Here is an 18,611-nt window from a genome sequence, read left to right as displayed (position 1 = left end):
GCAAGTGGATCTCAGTGAGTTCAGGGCCATCCTGGTCTACAAAGCAAGTTCCTGGACAGGCAGGGATACACAGAGAAACTCTGGAAACCCACCCCTGCAAGAAAAAGATGAGGTTATCTTTCAAATTGGTTTAAAAAAAAGTATTCATCACATGCTGCCTGCAAGAAATGTGCTTTATACAACAAGAAAAAAATGTTTCAAAATAAGTATAGAAAAGCTATGCCACTATAACATTATTAGGATGAAGGCTGAAGTGGCTATATTAATATTGGAGTTTACTCTATGACCACAATGAAGGTAAGCTGGAAATTAATAACAAAGAGAAGCCAGGTATAGTGTTGCACACCTATAATTCCAGAATTCAAGAGGCAGAGTCAAGAGGATTGTGGATTTAAAACCAGCCTGAGCTAGACAGCAAGAATGTCTCAAATACTTGGGAAACTAAGTAACACAATTTGAAGTAACTCATAGATAAAAGAAAAAATCATAAGGTAATAGCATTTTGCAATTAATGAAAATTAACTACACTGTTTCAAATTTTGTGTGATACAACTGAAATAGTACTTAATAAGAAGACATATATAACACTAAATATATTTCTAATATTTAAATATATTAAAGAACAAAAATCTCTCAAATTAACAACCTTTTTTCAGACCTCCACCTTTAAAAAAAGACAAACAAGAATAAATTAAAGCCAAAATTAGTAGATGTAAGAAAAATCAATAGAAATAAATGGGAATGATGATGTATTGCAGTGGCAAAGTGCTGGCTTAGTATCTACGAGACCCTTAATTCAATCCTCGGTACTGAAAAAAAAAGTAGAAATCAGTGGAATAGAAAACAGAAACTCAGCAAAATCAATCAAACAGAAGATCAGATTGGTCATGAAAATACTAATATATGTTCATTTCAACAGAGTATATACTAAAATATTAACACAGAAAAAACTATCCTGCTGTCTGTAAAAAGATGATAAACAAATATATGAAATGTCCCAAATCCTTTTTTAAAAAATGTCATGAGTAAGTGGAGATTAAGTCTAAGATGCTGCTTTCTTTGTAACTGCCAGAACTGGAAGCAGTGAGTTATTTGATAATATAACAAAATGGTAGAATCTCAAAATAATTATGGTAAGTTAAAGAAAGCAGCCAGAATGGATGTGACTCCATTGCTAGATAATACAAACTTACCTATAGTTGGGAAAGGCCCATCAGTGGTTGTTTGGGCATGAGTAGAGAGCATAGAGCAATGGGAGTAGATTAGCAACAAATAAGAGGAAACCTTTGGGGATAAGACACAGTTACCATCTATCTGATCGTAGTGAAAGATTCACACATGCTTACATGTGCTAAACTTAGAAAATTTTAAAGTTTGGAATATTTTAAGTGGGTTATAAAACTGTTATTTTGTAGAATATAAAGTATATACTAATAGAATATACCCTTGGCAGGAATAAAAATCTTTTTTTAAAATAGTTGGGAACATAAAAACAAAGGGATGTGAGAAATAAACATAATGCAAAGATTAAAAAGCACTATATAAAATGCATGCATGCCATTCTAGCAATAAAAACACCAATAGCATTTCTGTCATAGAACAATTTTGTGCGTAAAGTAGTAGAGGATCTTCATCTTCTATATATTCTCTAATGATTTCATAACTCTTCTAATTAAAATTACCTACAGTAAAATCACAAATAGGAAATAATGCTTCCTGGAACCAGACTAGCCCCTCTGAATGTTAGTGGTGGTTATGTGGCTTGGTCTGTTGGGGGCGGGGGGACGGGCAGTGGGACCAGGTCTTATCCCAGGTGTACCGACTGGCTTTTGGAGCCCATTCCCTATGGTGAGATAGCCTTGCTCAGTCTTGATACAGGGGGGACGGGCTTGGTCCTGCCTCAACTTGGTATGCCAGACTTTGTTGACTCCCCAAAGAAGGCCTTACCCCTTCTGAGAAATGAATGGTGCATGTGAAGTGGGGAGATGGGGGGGTGGGAAAAGGTGAGGAAGGTGGAACTGGGGTTGGTATGTACAATGAAAAGTAAATTTTTTAGTTCGAAAAATCTGAAAGGAAATAAAGTAGTGCTTTCATTTAATTGTACCCTTACCAACATTTTCTTTCTTTTTTTTCTTACAGGGAATCACTTTGAAAATGAATGAGCTAAATCATTGTATTGTTGCGAGAATCATGCACGGGGGTATGATTCACAGGCAAGGTGCGTTCCATTTGTAATTTTCTTAACTTTCCTTAACTCTTCCTGGACATACTCAAGGAAATGGGGGGTCTTTTTGTTTTATGATTCAAATGAAGGAGCTGTTTATCTTTGTGCTTCAGTCATTCTAGACCACATTCCTGACCACCGTAAATGAAATAAAGTAAAATAAAAACTCCAAGTACTATTTTATCTATATCCCACAAATTTTTATATGCAACCATTTGTTGTAATTCATTTGTCAGTGTTCTTACATTTCTATTATAATTTTCATTGGCCCATAAGTGATTTAGAAGTGTTTTTCTTTATCATATTTGAAGAGATTTTCTAGACATCTTTCTGTAATTTACAGCTGACTTAATTGTGTTGTGGTCAGAGAGTATGGTCTGTATGACATCATTTCTCGGAGGTTTGTTAAGACTTTCCTAGTGGCATAGCACTTTAATCATTTTTGTGAATCTGTGTTTATGAACAACCTTTATTTTTTTAACTGTTGCATACAGAGTTCCCTATATAATAATTGACTTGGTATTATTAATGTTTTTGTTTAAATCTTCTATACATTTTTGTATGTTTGACTTACCAATATTTAATATTTAAATATTCATTTATAGTAGTAGAGTATTCCAATGTCTACTTATAACTCTCTCTTTGGACATATATATTTGACTATTTGAATTAGGTATAGTGACCTCAAATTCACTATGTAGCCAAGGGTAACTTTAAACTTGTAATCCTCCTGCCTCTACCACTTGAGTGCTGAGATTAAGGTTGGGCACTACTGTGACCAGTTTTGATCACTGTTTTTGATAGAGTAGCTCATTAATGTTTGTTGTGATGATTCTACTATCTTGCTCTCCTTATTCATTTTTTGGGGGGGTGGTGTTTGTTTCATTGCCTCCTAATTACTAGCTTTAAATTTCAACACCCTATTTCTGTGATGTTAGTGGATACCTTGAAATTTTAAGCTTTCTACGTATTGAAATTAAACAATACCTTTATTGTGTTTATTTCTGTATGCATGCTCACATGTGCGCTCCTGCACACACACAAACATTCCCACATACACATGCCACAGTGTGCATGTAGATGTCAGAGGACAACTTGCAGGAGCCAGTTCTCCTTCCACCATGTAGAATCCAAGTAATGAAGTCAGATTATTGGACTTGGTGGCAAGAGTCTTTTACTGAGGGCCCATATTTCCTTTTATTTACCTTATTCTTCCTGGATCTGTATAGTAATACTTTCACCAGTTCAAAAAAAAAAATTCAACTGTTCAAACATTTCCTCTTCTTCATGTTCTCTGTTCTTTCTGAATTTAAGTTACTCCTATATTCCATAGCTCTTTAAATATGTTCTTTATTTCTGTTTTCCTTATGTCTTTGTTTCTATGACCTATATTTTATGTAATCTTTTGTTTCACCTTAAAGATCACTGAACTGCTCCTCAGCCATGTCTGAATTCTTATTCAGTTTACCCATTTATTAGCTTATATCATCATTTATGTTTTTGTTTTAGAAGTACTAGCCATTTGTCTTATTTTGAGTTCTGTCTGCTCATACCTAATGATCTCTTATTGGGTTGTCAACAAATTTCTGTGGCCATCCATTAAAACTGTGCTTTCTGAAAGCAGATCTATCTGTTTGGATGGTTTTACTATGTAAAAGATAAATAATTCTGCAGCCAAATATGACTCTGTCTCTGAAATATTGACTTTTAGATATGTAACTTATTTTTCTATTACATTGACACCTTTGGCTTTTTGTTATTATGAAAACATTTACTCATTTCATGTTTATAATTGTGTGTGATTTTTTTTAGGTACACTTCATGTTGGTGATGAAATTCGAGAAATCAATGGCATCAGTGTTGCTAACCAAACAGTGGAACAACTACAAAAAATGCTTGTGAGTAATGAGAGTTTTCCCGTTTCTAAGATTAAGTTTTAGTTCGTTCGCTTAGATTTTACCTTTTTAATTACATTTATTGATTATGTGTTTGTGTTGTGAGTGTGCTTGCACACATGTGTCTACATATGTGGAGTTCAGAGGACAGCTTGAAGGAGCTGGTTCTCTGCTTCCTCCATGTGTGTCCCAGAGAGTAAACTCAGGTCATCAAGCTGTGTGGCAAGTGCCTTTACATGCCAAGCCATCTTTTTTATTTATTATGTTTTTAATTAAAATATAATTGCAGTTCCCTCCTTCGCTTTCTTCCCTCCATCCTCTTTTGTCGACCATTCCCTCAATCCCTCTCACTCGTGGACTCTTTTCCTTTGTTATCATACATGTATAAATGTTTCTGTATATAAATGCAACTTGCTGATTGCATTAAATGTTAATTGTATGTACGTGCTTTCAGAGCTAACCACTTAGAATTGAATGACCAAGTGGGAGGCTTGTCCCTGGGAATGAATAATTCTCCCCCTCAACAATCTTAAATTACCTCCTGTAGTTCTTTGTCTAGGTTTGCAGCACCGTGTTGTTAAAACTTCAGTGCAATGGCTGTGCCTTAATCTGCTGCTATTTCAGCCAGCAATTGTGACTCCACAGTTACCCACCTGCTTCTCTGGCTGCAACCTGGCAGGAATTCTGTTCCCACAGGCAAGGGCTCTGTTGCTGCCACTAAAGGTAGCTTTAACTAAACCACTATCATTCTGTTTATAAATAAGACTTGAGATTCAAAGGCTGGGGTAAAAGTAGAGAGAGGTTGAGTAGCAACTAGCTAACCTTCTCTCCTTGTGGGCCTCTCTCAAAGAGAGCATCCTTCTGCTCCATCAAACAAATAAAGCTCTATGGCACTCCAAATCCCTCCCCACTGCTTCTGGTGTATCTCTCTGTACCTTCCAGGAGCCCTCTGACACTCTATGATTACTTTTCTGTCATCTAGTTGCTAACTCAGCCTCCTGACCCAAGCTTAATTTTATTTCCCCCTTCCATGATAGCATGTCTATCAATGTTCTCATTGTTTCGGTCTTGTTACTGAACCATGTTTACAGCTCCATTAACTTATTTTGTTTAAAAAAAATACCTAATATAGGGAATGGAGAGGTGGCTCTGTGGGTAAAAGCACTTGTGGGAGTACCTGAGCTTGGATGCCACACTCATGTAAAAAGCAGGGTGTGGTCTCACCTGCCTATAACTCTGTTATAGTATCTAATGGAGACATGAGGGTAGCTGGCTAGCCACCAGCCTAGTTCCAGGTTCATGGAGAGATCCTGTCTCACAGAAATGAGGCAGAGAATAATAGAACAGGCCACTCCACATGTTCTTCTGGCCCCCACAAGCATATGTACACAGGTGCTGACACTTACATACCCACATGCACATAACACCGAACACATACGAGAACCATATTCTCACTCATACTTAACACGTACACTAAATGAATAGATATTTAAAAACAAATACTGTTCTTCAATCATAATCAGAATGCTTCTTGTGCCATTATGCATGTGAAGTTGAATTTGTGCGATGTTCATTAAAAACAACCAGGGAAACGTTTTAATTGCAGTGGAGTTTGGAACTATTTTTCCTGCCTTTAGCAGTGTGGGCTTTTATACCATTCATCCTTCATCTGTTTCTTACCAACCAGATATTTATGAAAAAAACCTTCCCAATATGTATTCATGTGAACTAGTTTCTCACTGACCTCAAAAAGCTCCTGACATAAGCAATATCAGAAACCTCTTTCCTGTTTAGCTGAGTCATGGCCAGCTGTAGTGTATCTCTCCACAGCACAAAGGGGAGAAAAGTCACTATAGGCTAGGTCATTATTGACTATACTCAAAAAATCTCTGTACTGAAATTAGACGTTCAATAAAAAGCATTGACAGACCCTCATCTATGTCTCTGTTGTAGCAAACAGAGGGAAACCTTTGTTTTCTGCCTTGGGTTCTTCTTTCTGCTTCCCATGTAATGAGTGCCTATTAGGCATGAAGTAAGTATCCAAGGCTTGCTGTCGTAAAAAAAGAATGCCAAAATTCATAAAGTATAAAAGCAATTTTATGGTGGTAGCATCAGAAAGTAGCATACTAAATAGAATTTTTATGTAAATAGTTCAATGTATAGTCATTCCTGTAAAGTGTGTCATTTCAACTCCTTCGTATTCATATCTACAAGGAGATAACCATCAGAGATCTATATGAGCACTTACTGCTAGGTATGAGACAGTCAGCCTTGGCTTCACTGGACCTTTCCCAGACACTTCTACCAGTAACCTGAGTGGTTCCTGCCTTGTAATGAGGTTTTATTTTAGGGCTGTGTGCTGTCAAGTGGTGTGTACTAATTGCACCCACGTGTTTTGAATGGTTTCTTCTGTGTTTTTGTGTGCAACATGTGTTTGCATGAGAACTCTCCTCTTTTTTTCCTCCCAGAGGGAAATGCGGGGGAGTATTACCTTCAAGATTGTGCCAAGCTACCGCACTCAGTCTTCATCCTGTGAGGTAATAACTAACAAGCCTCCTCCATCTCCTCTGAGTTCTTAACTAACTGTCTGCTGATGGCTGAATGTTTTTGCTTTCTGGGAAATTGTTTCTGCCTGTGCTGTTAGATCACTGCACACCAATTTTACAACGAAGATAACGGAACAGAGGAGGTCCCAACCACCTCCTCGGCCCCACTTCCATGCAGATATCTTCAGCTTTTTTGCAGCCAAATCTAAGCCAAATATAGAAAAACTCCAATAACATAAAACTTGATAAAGAAAAAGATGAAATCCCTGAGGCAAAAAAATACAGTAGTATTTTCAGGAAGCCCATTCACAAGTAGTTCTTCTTTCCAAGAATCTGAGAAGAGATCAAATCCTGTTGAGACATTGCTGTTTGAATGACTGCAGGCCTTAAGATGAGCATTACGACCCTGGGGAATTGGTAACTGACTTCACTACAGAGGTGTAGGCTTTTGCAACCTTTCAGAAAAGTTTGCATATGTGAAATGTTAAGTTACTCCTAAACAAATACCTTTTGTAGAATAACAGCCCCAAAATTTCTTAAAACATAGTTATCCTCTTGCAATTAGAGCTCTTTCAACTTACATTTTTTTTCAGTTTTATGTTGTTCATTATAGTAAAAAAAAATCTATTCTTTCTATATTTCGAGACACAAATTATCATAATATTTTTGGTTGTAGCATATTCAGCACAAGTATTACTTACTGGAGCTTATTTTAAAATTTTTCCTGTGGATCTTCCAAGTATGTTATTCTAAAGTACAAGAGCTGGGGATATAGCTCAGTGATAAAATACTTGCCTAGCATGTGTGAGGCCCTAGGTTCAAAACCTATCACTGCAAATAAATAGGTATAATGTGTACATTTTCTGAAGGTAATTTTTAAAGGCTAATAGCTAACTTACTATATTTATGTTTAAGAAAATTTGAAATAGAAATTATGCTTTTCAAGTCTCTAATGATGCTACAGATATCACAAGAAAACAATTAGAGTGTTCATATTTTTTATCTAAGCCTATTCAACATATGTATAAGATCTGTGCTTTTGTCAATGTATTTTTAGTGAGGTAGTGACAGTGTCTATTTTGTTGGGTCTTGAGCTGCTCTTGGTGGCTTCCTATGGAATATCAATTAATAATATATTTCAAAACTTTGCAGAACTTCTCCAGCTTCAAGATTTGGAGCACTGAATTTTGTTAGAGTATGAACCTTAGAGAAAGAGAATAGCATGCATACATTTTTCTATAGATAATTTAAATACTCTAAAACCATAGGTGTTCCTCACACCATTTTTCATGTGTTAAAGAAACTGAATAGATTGGATTGGGGGGTGCTAACCAGAGATATTGTTAATTATTAGTACAAGTGTCTCTCTTTTTTAAAAAAATAGTTGAACTAGTTAGAGTGAAACACAGGTATTATACATATAAATTCTTTACCTTTGAATATTAGAAAAAAGTAATGAGTCCCTTCTTCACATTCTTTATATGTTCACCTCCAACATATAAACAACACACTGGTTTGTTTTGTTTTGGTTTTTTTTTTTACATGCCTGGCTATGGCGAGGCTTCTCAAATGAAGGCTCATACTTCCGCCATACCCTACCCAACTGACTTAAATCCCAAAGACTGACAAATAGAGATCAAGCCACTCAGTAATGTTTTAGAATGTTCTCTGAGGGATCTCATTCTATTTCAGGGTAGCCAATTCCAGAAGTTTTCTTTCAATATTCTAGAAAAAAATACCTATCTTTTGAACAGAAGTTAATAAAGAACTCTAAATTTAAATATTTAAAGCTCTTATTTTCTTCTCCTTTTCATTAAAGTTGACTTGGAATGGAGCCTGCGAAGGATTCTGAGTGGCTTGGACAGCAGAGCAGTCTGGGAATCTAGCTCTAGGGAGAGTGCTGTGACTCTTGGGAGTTTGTCCAGAAGCAGAACATTGTTGCTTGGAGTTACTATTATACTAAGTCTGCTAAAACGATACAACAGAAGAGAGTTGCCCTCTGGTGCAGCTTTCTCTTTTATCCCCATTAGTAATTTTTAGTCTAGAAATATCTTGACAATGGGATACCCAAAAACCATTGACTACTCCTCAAAGCCATTCTTTAACCTATTCTTTAATATAAAACTAAGCAGTTGAGATCTTTAGCACAGTAGTATTATAATATTTATCATCATTAGATATTTGACAGGGTCTTAATATCACTCTCCTGGGGTCCCAATAAAAAGACAAAGATTATAGAATTTGGGATACAGGAGGAAAATAATCATTAATGAATGATAATACCGTCCTCACTAATAATATGGGAATCTTCAAACTACAAAAAAGTTCTTTTATACTTCTGCAAAATCATGCAAGTAAGTCAGTATGGCACCTTTTATAGCATTAACCTCAAAGGAAATGGTTGTCAGACTGTGGTTGTAAATGTTGATGTAAATATCTGTTTCTGTGCTGGTGTTCTGTGTTAATGAACCTTGTGTCTTATTTCAGAGAGATTCCCCCTCCACTTCCAGACAGTCCCCTGCTAATGGTCATAGCAGCACTAACAATTCTGTTTCGGTAAGAACTCTAGCTCCACACAGCCAAGTGTGACAATTCTGTTGGTGCTCACCTGCCATGAGTGTTTAGTTACATGTGTTCAGTGGAAAGATTGTCTTCTGCAGACGCACAAGGCTCTGCAGCAGCAGTGCACTTTACTCCCGGAAAACCTTTCCTCAACATTTCTTTCTCCTTAAAAATCAAGTTACATCTGAAGAAACGTAGTACAAGACTGCTAGAGTTGTTCTAAAATTCACTCTCTGCCTCCCCACTAGTATGTATGACTGTTCAAAGGATATAAATAGAACTGGGTTGAAATTTCTTTAAGAATTTTTTAATTTAAAAAGTTGACAAAGAAATGTAAGGGGTTTTGCAGAATAAGGATTTGGGTATTCTTGGGCTTTACAGTTTTCCATTCTGAGGGATATCGGCAACATGTTTTAGTTTCCGCTATCTAAGTTTATGAATTGGTGTGCCCTCTTGTTATTGTGGTACGTGCACATATTTTTGTGAATTATAAGCCTTGCCTGGATATGAAAAGCAAAAGGAACTGGCTTCAAACTGCACTTCAGCCACGCTGGTATCACATCTTTAACACAAAGTACATATTTGACTTGAATTTAGAAAGTTGCTGTCTTTCAGAACTCTCCATTGGATTCTATAAAGAATTGTTTAGTCAAACAGAAGCATTTCCATGTGCAGGTTTGCCATTTTTCGGGATAGCCAAATCTCTAAGTTGTTGGTAGTGCTGCCTGTCAGCCAGCTGCAATTAGGAGCGCCCTAAGAATGCAGCAGTGTTAACTTTTGTCCTGATTTCAAATTTACCTTTAAAAATATATCAACTTTTTTATCAAATAAAATCATAAATCATTCAAAGATCATCTCAAATGGAATGATATCCCAAGTATCTAAGAAAAATTGTACAAGAAAATTATTCATAACTGTGTTTCCAAATGTAAATCTAGACTCCCAAAGAATTTCCTTTTAAACATTCACATGTAGCACTTTTATTATGGGAAAAGGCCATCGAGCCATTAAACTTGTCCAAATCTGAACGTTTGCAGTGATGCAGTTGAAAAAGACAACCGTTCTCTTGTGCTCAGGGGTTTTTGTAATAATAGGCTGTTTGAACCGCAGTGGCTTTTGTGTTGAAGATGCTGAGTTGTTTCTTAAGAACACATTTTCTCTCTGCTTCAACTTACCTGCTTTCTTCAGCTTGCTGCTAAATGGCCTGGGTTTGATTTTTTTTTTAATAACTCAACACTTCTAAGAAATGTGATAATGTATATGATCTCTTTACAACTTAAAACTAGTTAATTTTTAACCATATTGTAACAGAAACACACAAATTTCTCTGTGCTCTTGACAAGTAAATGAAAATTTTTTCTCCTGGGTTGGCTTTATTCTACAGGACTTGCCGTCAACCACCCAACCAAAAGGACGACAGGTGAATAGATACCTCTATAGAAACTTCTCTACACTGAGCTAATAGTCGCTCCTTTATTAACCCTTTCCATCCCATAATGTCTGCATTTTGGACCATAACATTTGAGCATTGAAAACTTGTACCATTTCATTTTAACACATTATACATGACTAATTCTCTATAAAGATTTTTTTACTCACACCTCTGTAGCTGTGATGGTTATTGTAATTTCAACCTGATCATTTTCACTGACAGTAAATAGTTTAGCCTTAGAGAGTCCTACCTACCTCTGGTGCATAAAGAGTACATAGAATTCTAAATATAACTGAAAGTCATGCCCTAGCGAACATTTCAAGGGAATTTTCTGACATTGAAAACTAAATTAAAATTAAATTTGTACTTGCCTGTGTGTGTCTAAAAGGTACATATGATGGAAACCAGCATCAGTACCCTGGCCTTCATCCTGATATTCGTGTGCTAGTTTAGAATCGCTAAGTACTGTGTAGCATCACCAAATACCTTTCAGACAGACAGTACTTTTAAAAGTGTGGATTTTAGGTACAAATGCAGAGATTTGTTCATTTTAAGGGCTAGATTACTACAATATTAATATCACACAATGGTTCCAAAGCCTTCAGGTTAGTTTTACAGTGACTTAAATGTGAATATTCAAACTTGATATCAAGGGATGGAATCGTGGGACTTTTTTTCTTTAAATGTAATGCTAAAAATAAATCTGATTTTAAGCTAATAATTGTGTAAATTACAGTTGGTAGAATATGCCCACAGTTTACTCTCAGAACTGCATAACTGAGGCAACGTTGGATATAATACCTTATTCTAAAACACTTGGAATTCCAGTCATTCATAAAACACTGCTGTGTTATAACTCCTGTTTGCTATTATGTCTCTTAAATTCATACACCATAAAGCTTAGAGCCTTGAATCATGCATGCTTTGATGCTATGTACTGATTTCAAGGGTTACACTGGCAAGGCAAGGGTTCAGATTCATCTTTATTTTCCCAGAATAGTAAAGCACAAATACAAAGCCAAACTTCCTCTAAAGAAGTAAAGCTATATTTTTAACTTTTTAATATTGAGTTTCATATAGCTTTGTCTGCCACTTGTCATGAAAGTATCCAACAGCAAGATACCAACCCAGACTTTGCTACTTTAAGATAAAAACCTACTCTGAGTGCTAAAGGTTTAAAGGCTGCCTCATGGACGTAACAACTTGACCATACCATCATCATAGCCATAGCAAGCTTTAAAATTGGTGAGCATACTGCTCTATACACCTATACTATTACTAAAAGCAGAATTTATTCAACAAGTATTTTAAGTGTTCCTTCTAGATATAAACAGCAAAGTTGAAGCTGTAATCATTAGACATGGCACCTTGTTTCTGCGTCCTATTTCCATACATTGTTTCAGTTTCACTATCTGATGTCCTGTTTGTGTTGTAAATGTTCATGTGTGGTTATTAGATTAGTTGGTCACTGTTTTCCTTCACATCACTGTGGCCTCCTTTCTTACAAACTCCTGTTTTATAGATCTATGTAAGAGCACAATTTGAATATGATCCAGCCAAGGATGACCTCATCCCCTGCAAAGAAGCTGGCATCCGATTCCGAGTTGGTGACATCATTCAGATTATTAGTAAGGATGATCACAACTGGTGGCAGGGTAAACTGGAAAACTCCAAAAATGGAACTGCAGGTCTCATTCCTTCTCCTGAACTTCAGGAATGGTATGTTTTTGTTGTTTTATGATGAAACAATGTCCTCCCTTCCAGTTCTCAATTTCATATCTTGTATTATAAAACTTCCTTGATGAATCTTTTGCTTTAATCACTATACAAAACGCAATTGTCCGAGATTAGAGATCAAATCCAAAAAAATCAGTTGTCCAAAAATTCTCAATCCTCACCTTATAGTCAGGTACTTGTTCCAGTTAGATCTGCACATGTATAAAGAAAGGAGGGTCTGGAGACAAGCTGAGTGACTCGCCTCAACTCCTACAAACTGTTCTCATCTTCTTAGAATGGCATTTTCTTCCAGATATACCTTCCTCTTGTTCCTCTGTATTCTTTCATGACCATCCTACAATACCAAGGGGGAAAATCTTCAAATACCATGACTCAGTGTCACTCAGGGTATATAATAATGCAACCTGTTACGCTGTTGGAAGAAAGGACAATTGTTCTTTGCCTTACTAGTCTTTAAGAATGATTTTTCTAGGTTTTAAGAATGGTTTCTCTAGCTCAGAAGTAGATGCTTGCCTGGCATGCCCTGTGTATCATCCACAGAACAAGAGACGGGGTAAAGATGACCTATTCTGTTAGAAGGCTTACGTTGTGAAACAGGTTGAAGTCAGACAGGCATTTTAGACCTTATTGCTGAGAGAAGAGAGAATGTATATCATCTGTTAAGTATTTGGCCAATATCTACCAGAATTCTAGTATGAAAAATGATAATCTAATATCTTGGTTTTGTTTTGTGTAACAAAATGTAACCTGCCAAGAACTGAAATTCTACCACCCACTAACCTTTACCCCCCCAAAAAAAATTACTTGAACTTTCTTAAAAGTAATCAAAAATGCCAAGCCCATAAATATTTCTACTTTTTCACCAGTCCTTCTTTCGAGAGTTATTTGAGAGTTTTAAAGCGTTGGTTTTTGTTTGCTTGCTTGTTTTGGTTAATTTCTTTTCCTGATTACCTCTTTCAACTATCTCATGTTTTCCAAAAATATTCTTAAATTTAGAAAGTTGGAGTGGATGAGGAGTTCAGGCACCATCATTTCCACATGGAGAAATATGGGCCCAAACAGAGAAGCAGCAGCCTGCCCTCTGGCATTGTCTTTAAGTCTGATCTGCAGACAGTTTAGCATAAGCAGGAAGAAAGCAATTTCTAAGTCTTCTTAATGTGGCTGCTGTGAATGATGCAGTTGACAAAATGTCTTCTAGAGAGCTGTCGTATATACACACATTTATTCAGAATAGTCATGTGTGGGCTGGGGATGTAGTAGCTCAAGTGGTGAGGCCTTGGGATTGATTTCCAGCATCGAGTAAACCAGGTGTGGTGGTGCAGACCTTTAATTCAGTACTTGGGAGGCTCAGATGGGATGATCGGAAGCTCAGGGTCATCTTTACTTACATAGAGAGTTTGAGGCCATCCTGGGACACGGGAGACTGTATTGGAAACAAATTTTAAGGGAAGAAAAACAATAATTATGCAGATTCCAGGCTTCCTCCTACTTAGAGTAGCTGTATAAATCACAAGCTGTTAGTTCTCTGCAGGAATCTGGAGAAGCCACAGTGGAAAAAGATGGTTCACTTCTTGGCTCTGCTGAGGTATAGGATCTTCAGATCAATCTTCCTGCTGCAAAGAAAAAATGCTGCAGAAAATGGAGGAGTTTGTTTTGTCTTATTTTAATGAGCTTGAAAGCACTGAATAGCTCAAAAGTGTACTGGGGAACTCAACATCCAGTTCTTCAATGAGACCCTTTCACCAGAGCCATAAGCAAAATCTTAGAGCACCAAGTACCCTATCTTACAAAGAAGGCATTTGCTATTATGCCAGAGAACCAAGAATAAGATAAAAGCTTAACAAAGACAGAGAATCTGTCAGGAACTGTTCCTTACAGTGTAAAAAACAATTCAGTCGGTCAAGTGTTGTAGTATTCATCTGAATCCCCATATATTGTGAGCTAAAGAGGAAAATCTCCAGGAGTTCAAGGCTAACCTAGTCTACATAGTGAGGTCCAGGCTAGCCTGGACTACAGAGACCTTCTTTCAAAATGGCAAGAAAAAAAAATCAACTCTCCTGACGCTGCAGGATAAATACCTGGTTTTAATGTATTGAAACAAGGCTGGAGATGCAGCTCAGTGGTAGGATGTGTGCCGACCATTATCAAGGCCTTAAGGGGAGTTATGAACCAGGAGTGGTGGCCCATGCCTGTAATCCCAGAATTTTGGAAGTGGGAGGCAAGAGGATCAATTCAAAGCCAGCCTCATTTTCATAATGACTTTGAGGCCAGCCTGGACTACATGAAGCCTTGTTTTTAAGATTAAGAAAACATGCCAGGCATGGTGGTGCATATTTTCAATCCCAGCACTTGGAGGTACAGGCAAGAGCATCAAATGTTCAAAGTTATACTTGTCTGCATAAAGACTCTGAAGCCACCCTGTCTTACAAGAGAACCTGTCTCAAACAAAATAAGATAAATTTTGCTAAGGCATTAAAGAAGACAGACAGACAGACAGACATTGCAGTAATGGACTATAAGACTCAATATTGTAAAGATGTCTATTCCTAAAAAAATTTAAAAAATTTAAAAGAGATGTCTATTCCTCCTACATTAATTGTACCAATGCAATCTCAGTCAAAATTACAAGTTTTGAAAATGACAAACTAACTTTAAAGTTTACATGGAGAGGTTAGAGAAATGACTCCATGAGTAATTAAGAGGACTAGCTATGCAGTCATGAATCCCAGAGCTCAGATCTCAGGAACCGCATAGCAAACCAGGTATATGCCTATAACCCTAGCTCCTAGAAAAGTGAAGACAGGAAGATCACTGAGACTTGCTGATTTCCAGCCTAGCTAAGAAAACATGAGCACCAGATTCAGGAAGAGACCCTACCTCAACAAATAAGTGGAGAGTGGCAAGTAGGACACCCAACACCCAAGTCACACATACATATATTCATGCATGTATAATCATCTTTAAAGTTTGCCTGGAAATGCACAAGTTCGGGGATAGCCAGCATATCTAGAACAAAAAACAAGGTCTTACTCAACCAAATACCAAAACAAATTGCAATTATAAGGTATAATAATTCAGAGGTAGCCCAGCGGTGGTGGCGCACGCCTTTAATCCCAACACTCGGGAGGTAGAGGCAGTAGGATCTCTGTGAGTTCGGGGCCAGCCTGGTCTGCAAGAACTAGTTCCAGGACAGGCTCCAAAGCTACAGAGAAACCTTGTTTCAAAAAACAAAATTATTATTATTATTATTATTATTATTATTATTATTATTAAGAGGTACTCAGACCAACTAAAGAGAAAAAAATCCTAAAGCACTCCCATACCAAAATAAGTAGTTGCTATGTAACAAATAGCATTGCACAGCAGTGAGGAATGGTCTTACTTTTTTCCGTATATCCTGCTAGGGCAGTTGGGTATCCATAAAGGAGACAAAAGAGACTGGAATCCTACTTCATATGATAAGCAAAGAACATTTCTAATAAAATATGAAAGACAAAACTATAAACTTTTAAGAATTTCTATGCAATGTATGATTCATTATGTCAGAAAAATTATCTGAGCTGATACCTGGAAAAGTCCTAGAAACATGCCTAACACTAAGTACTAAGCACTCAAAATAGGCTAATGAGTAACAAATCCAAGATGCAAAACAGGCCTGCCTTGACTCATAATCCCGTGATAATCATTCTGAATCTTATAATCACATGTTGAAACTTCTGACCCTTATTGTCAGATAAGGTGGGATCAAGGAACACGAAGCAGTTTTAACATAAGCCTGTGGCTTTAAACTGTTTCTAGAAAGTGGTCATGAAAGCTAAAGAATAGCCTCATGTAGGTGATTTCAAGGACTTCCAGAGGATATTCTCGCTATGTTATGTAGCTTTCAAATGACTTTTTCTCTTTTCTTGGGCATAAAACTATGTGTTAACTTTGTTGGATTCTGTTTTCTTTCTTTCTTCCCTTGTTTGTGTACTAGGCGAGTAGCTTGCATTGCCATGGAGAAGACCAAACAAGAGCAGCAGGCCAGCTGTACTTGGTTTGGCAAGAAAAAGAAGCAGTACAAAGATAAATATTTGGCAAAGCACAATGCAGGTAGGAAAAGCATGTCTGTTTCTGAGGCGGGGTCAAACAAATCCAAGACCTAAGCAAATACAGCATTTACATTTGGTCTTCAGAATTCTCTTTCCAGAACATTGTATTCTATGAGGCCTTGACCAACTTGCAGATGCCTTAAGAACCTCTGCCTTCTACCAGTTATTTTGCAGAGCTCTGCTTTCTAGGACAAAGGCACTGTGTGGAGGTAGTATCCTCTATGATGAAAAGAACAACATTGAGAAACAAGTGCTTGAGGTGTGTTGAGTCCCTGGGGTTCTCTCTTCTCTGGCTGAAATTGGCCTTGAGAGGATGATGACCCTCCCTCCTAGTTCCTCTTGGCCCTTGGATATGGACCCATGACAGATATTAAGGACAAAGGTGCACAAAAGGGCTGTGCTACCCTCATTGTACTTTGAAGTTCTTAAAAAAACAAAACCAAAACTACAAAGGTTTTGTGATAAAAGACATTATCTAGGCCCTCATTATATATGCCTTCCCTTTGTCTGTATGGAAGCTGGGGTTCAACTGAATCACAGGGTTCACTGCTGTGTTAAAAACCAAAATGCATACCAAGAAAGTGTGATCTGATATTGCACTTGAATTCCCAGAAGACTCACAGGGTGTCATTTAAGCTGAAAGAAAATATGGGGAAGTATATATAATTTCAATGACGTTTCAATGTGACTCCTTTTATAATGGACTTTTCCTGAGAAATTAAAAGTTGACAATAGATTAGTTCCCAAGGTGCAGAAATAACTCGGAAATTTCAAACATGTGGCCAAAAAAGTCAAATGAGTCGAGTCATTCATACACAATTCAGTGTGTTTCTGAGAAATCTGGAACGCAGCTTTCTTTGTGCAGTGTTCTAGCATGCATTAACTTTCACTAGGAAAAGTTATTTATGACTTCTGAATTCTTATTTCTCAATGAGAAATTAAATGTAAGTATTTATGAAATGCTGCATATTCAGAATGAATGTGATTGTCCACATAGGTTAAGTTGAAATGGCTCAATTAAATGAGGGCTCATTCCCTTCCCACCAGTTACACTGTGCACACTTATTCCCAATTAAAAATATCATTTGTTTCTCATGTACTACCACAGTACAGTAGCCTCACAATGGCTTTTGTGTTGGTTTCATAAAGGGGAGAAATATTTAAAGCAGAGTTTCTCATCAGACTTTTCCTGACATCAGCATTTATTGCTGTCTCCTTAGTTGCCTTCTCCTCTCTACTTCCACCAGTCTAACACAATTGAGCCAGCTCACAAGGAGATTAGTTAAATCTAAATCGCATGGGTTAAATAAAAAAAAATTAATCAGCTGGGGTTGTAGCTCAGTAGTAAAGTACTTGCCTAGCATGTGAAAGGCCCTGGGTTCCATCCCCAACATTGAAGATGAAAGAAGACATTATCTAAGCTCAACTTGCCATTTGTATAGTGTTAAATGATGCGTAAATACTGACAACACTCAAATTAATTTAAACCTAGAAAAGCAAAGAAATAGCTGACTAAATCTGCTTATATGTCATTGGTTTTATACTCTACTCATTGGAGTAGAAGGCATGTAGGTATCAGTATTCAATTTGCTAATATTCTATAAGGATAATGAAGTGAATTGATCAGAAAACTCAACTTCTCCAAGTGTTGACAAAGACTTAGTCAAATCATCTGTTGAAGAATTTTGCTAGAGAATCAGCATCAGCTCTGACAGCTAGTGGTTCCCATTTTCTGTGGTTCATCTTTTCTGTTCTTGGAGCACCAGGGCATTGCTGTGCTTCTTCCATCATGGCCCTTTGGATTCCCAGTAGGCAATGTCCACTCTTCATGCAAATGTGACTATCGGCCAAATAGGCAGTCTGAGACAAATCATTAGTCCACCCAGAGGAGGTGTATGACTTGGTCACTTAGCATACTGATGTCCTCAAGCCAGGCAATCAGGTTAGCCAATCAGGTGGTCCTTAATTCTAAACCTCAGTGGATCTAATGTTCTTTCATCACTCAGCCTGGCAAACAGGGACCCTTGTGGTAGATCTGAGTAATCTTGCAGCCATGCCTCAGGCTGTAGCTCTCTGAAAACACTGCCTGTCCAGGTTGAAAGTCTTTATCCTTGATTTAGACAA

At 37.1% G+C, this 18,611-nt stretch overlaps 1 protein-coding gene across 14 annotated transcripts in view; it reads left to right on the top strand.

The window, feature by feature from the left end:
* The window catches only part of Cask (calcium/calmodulin dependent serine protein kinase), a 350,284-nt gene that overhangs the window by 306,630 nt on the left and 25,043 nt on the right, over positions 1-18,611 (top strand). For 6 of the 14 annotated variants that reach the window (XM_048461588.3, XM_048461587.3, XM_048461584.3 and 3 more), the window contains 7 exons: positions 2,140-2,218; positions 4,037-4,122; positions 6,588-6,656; positions 9,153-9,221; positions 10,612-10,647; positions 12,182-12,378; positions 16,373-16,488. In XM_048461588.3, the coding sequence (XP_048317545.1) occupies positions 2,140-2,218; positions 4,037-4,122; positions 6,588-6,656; positions 9,153-9,221; positions 10,612-10,647; positions 12,182-12,378; positions 16,373-16,488 (652 nt within the window). The remainder of the gene's footprint in view (positions 1-2,139; positions 2,219-4,036; positions 4,123-6,587; positions 6,657-9,152; positions 9,222-10,611; positions 10,648-12,181; positions 12,379-16,372; positions 16,489-18,611) is intronic. The other 8 variants (XM_085684363.2, XM_048461593.3, XM_048461592.3 and 5 more) reach the window with 3 other exon arrangements.

This window comes from Myodes glareolus, chromosome X, assembly GCF_982192425.1.
Source record: "Myodes glareolus chromosome X, mMyoGla1.1, whole genome shotgun sequence".
Taxonomy (NCBI): domain Eukaryota; kingdom Metazoa; phylum Chordata; class Mammalia; order Rodentia; family Cricetidae; genus Myodes; species Myodes glareolus.
This window is presented reverse-complemented; position numbering and strand designations above follow the sequence as displayed.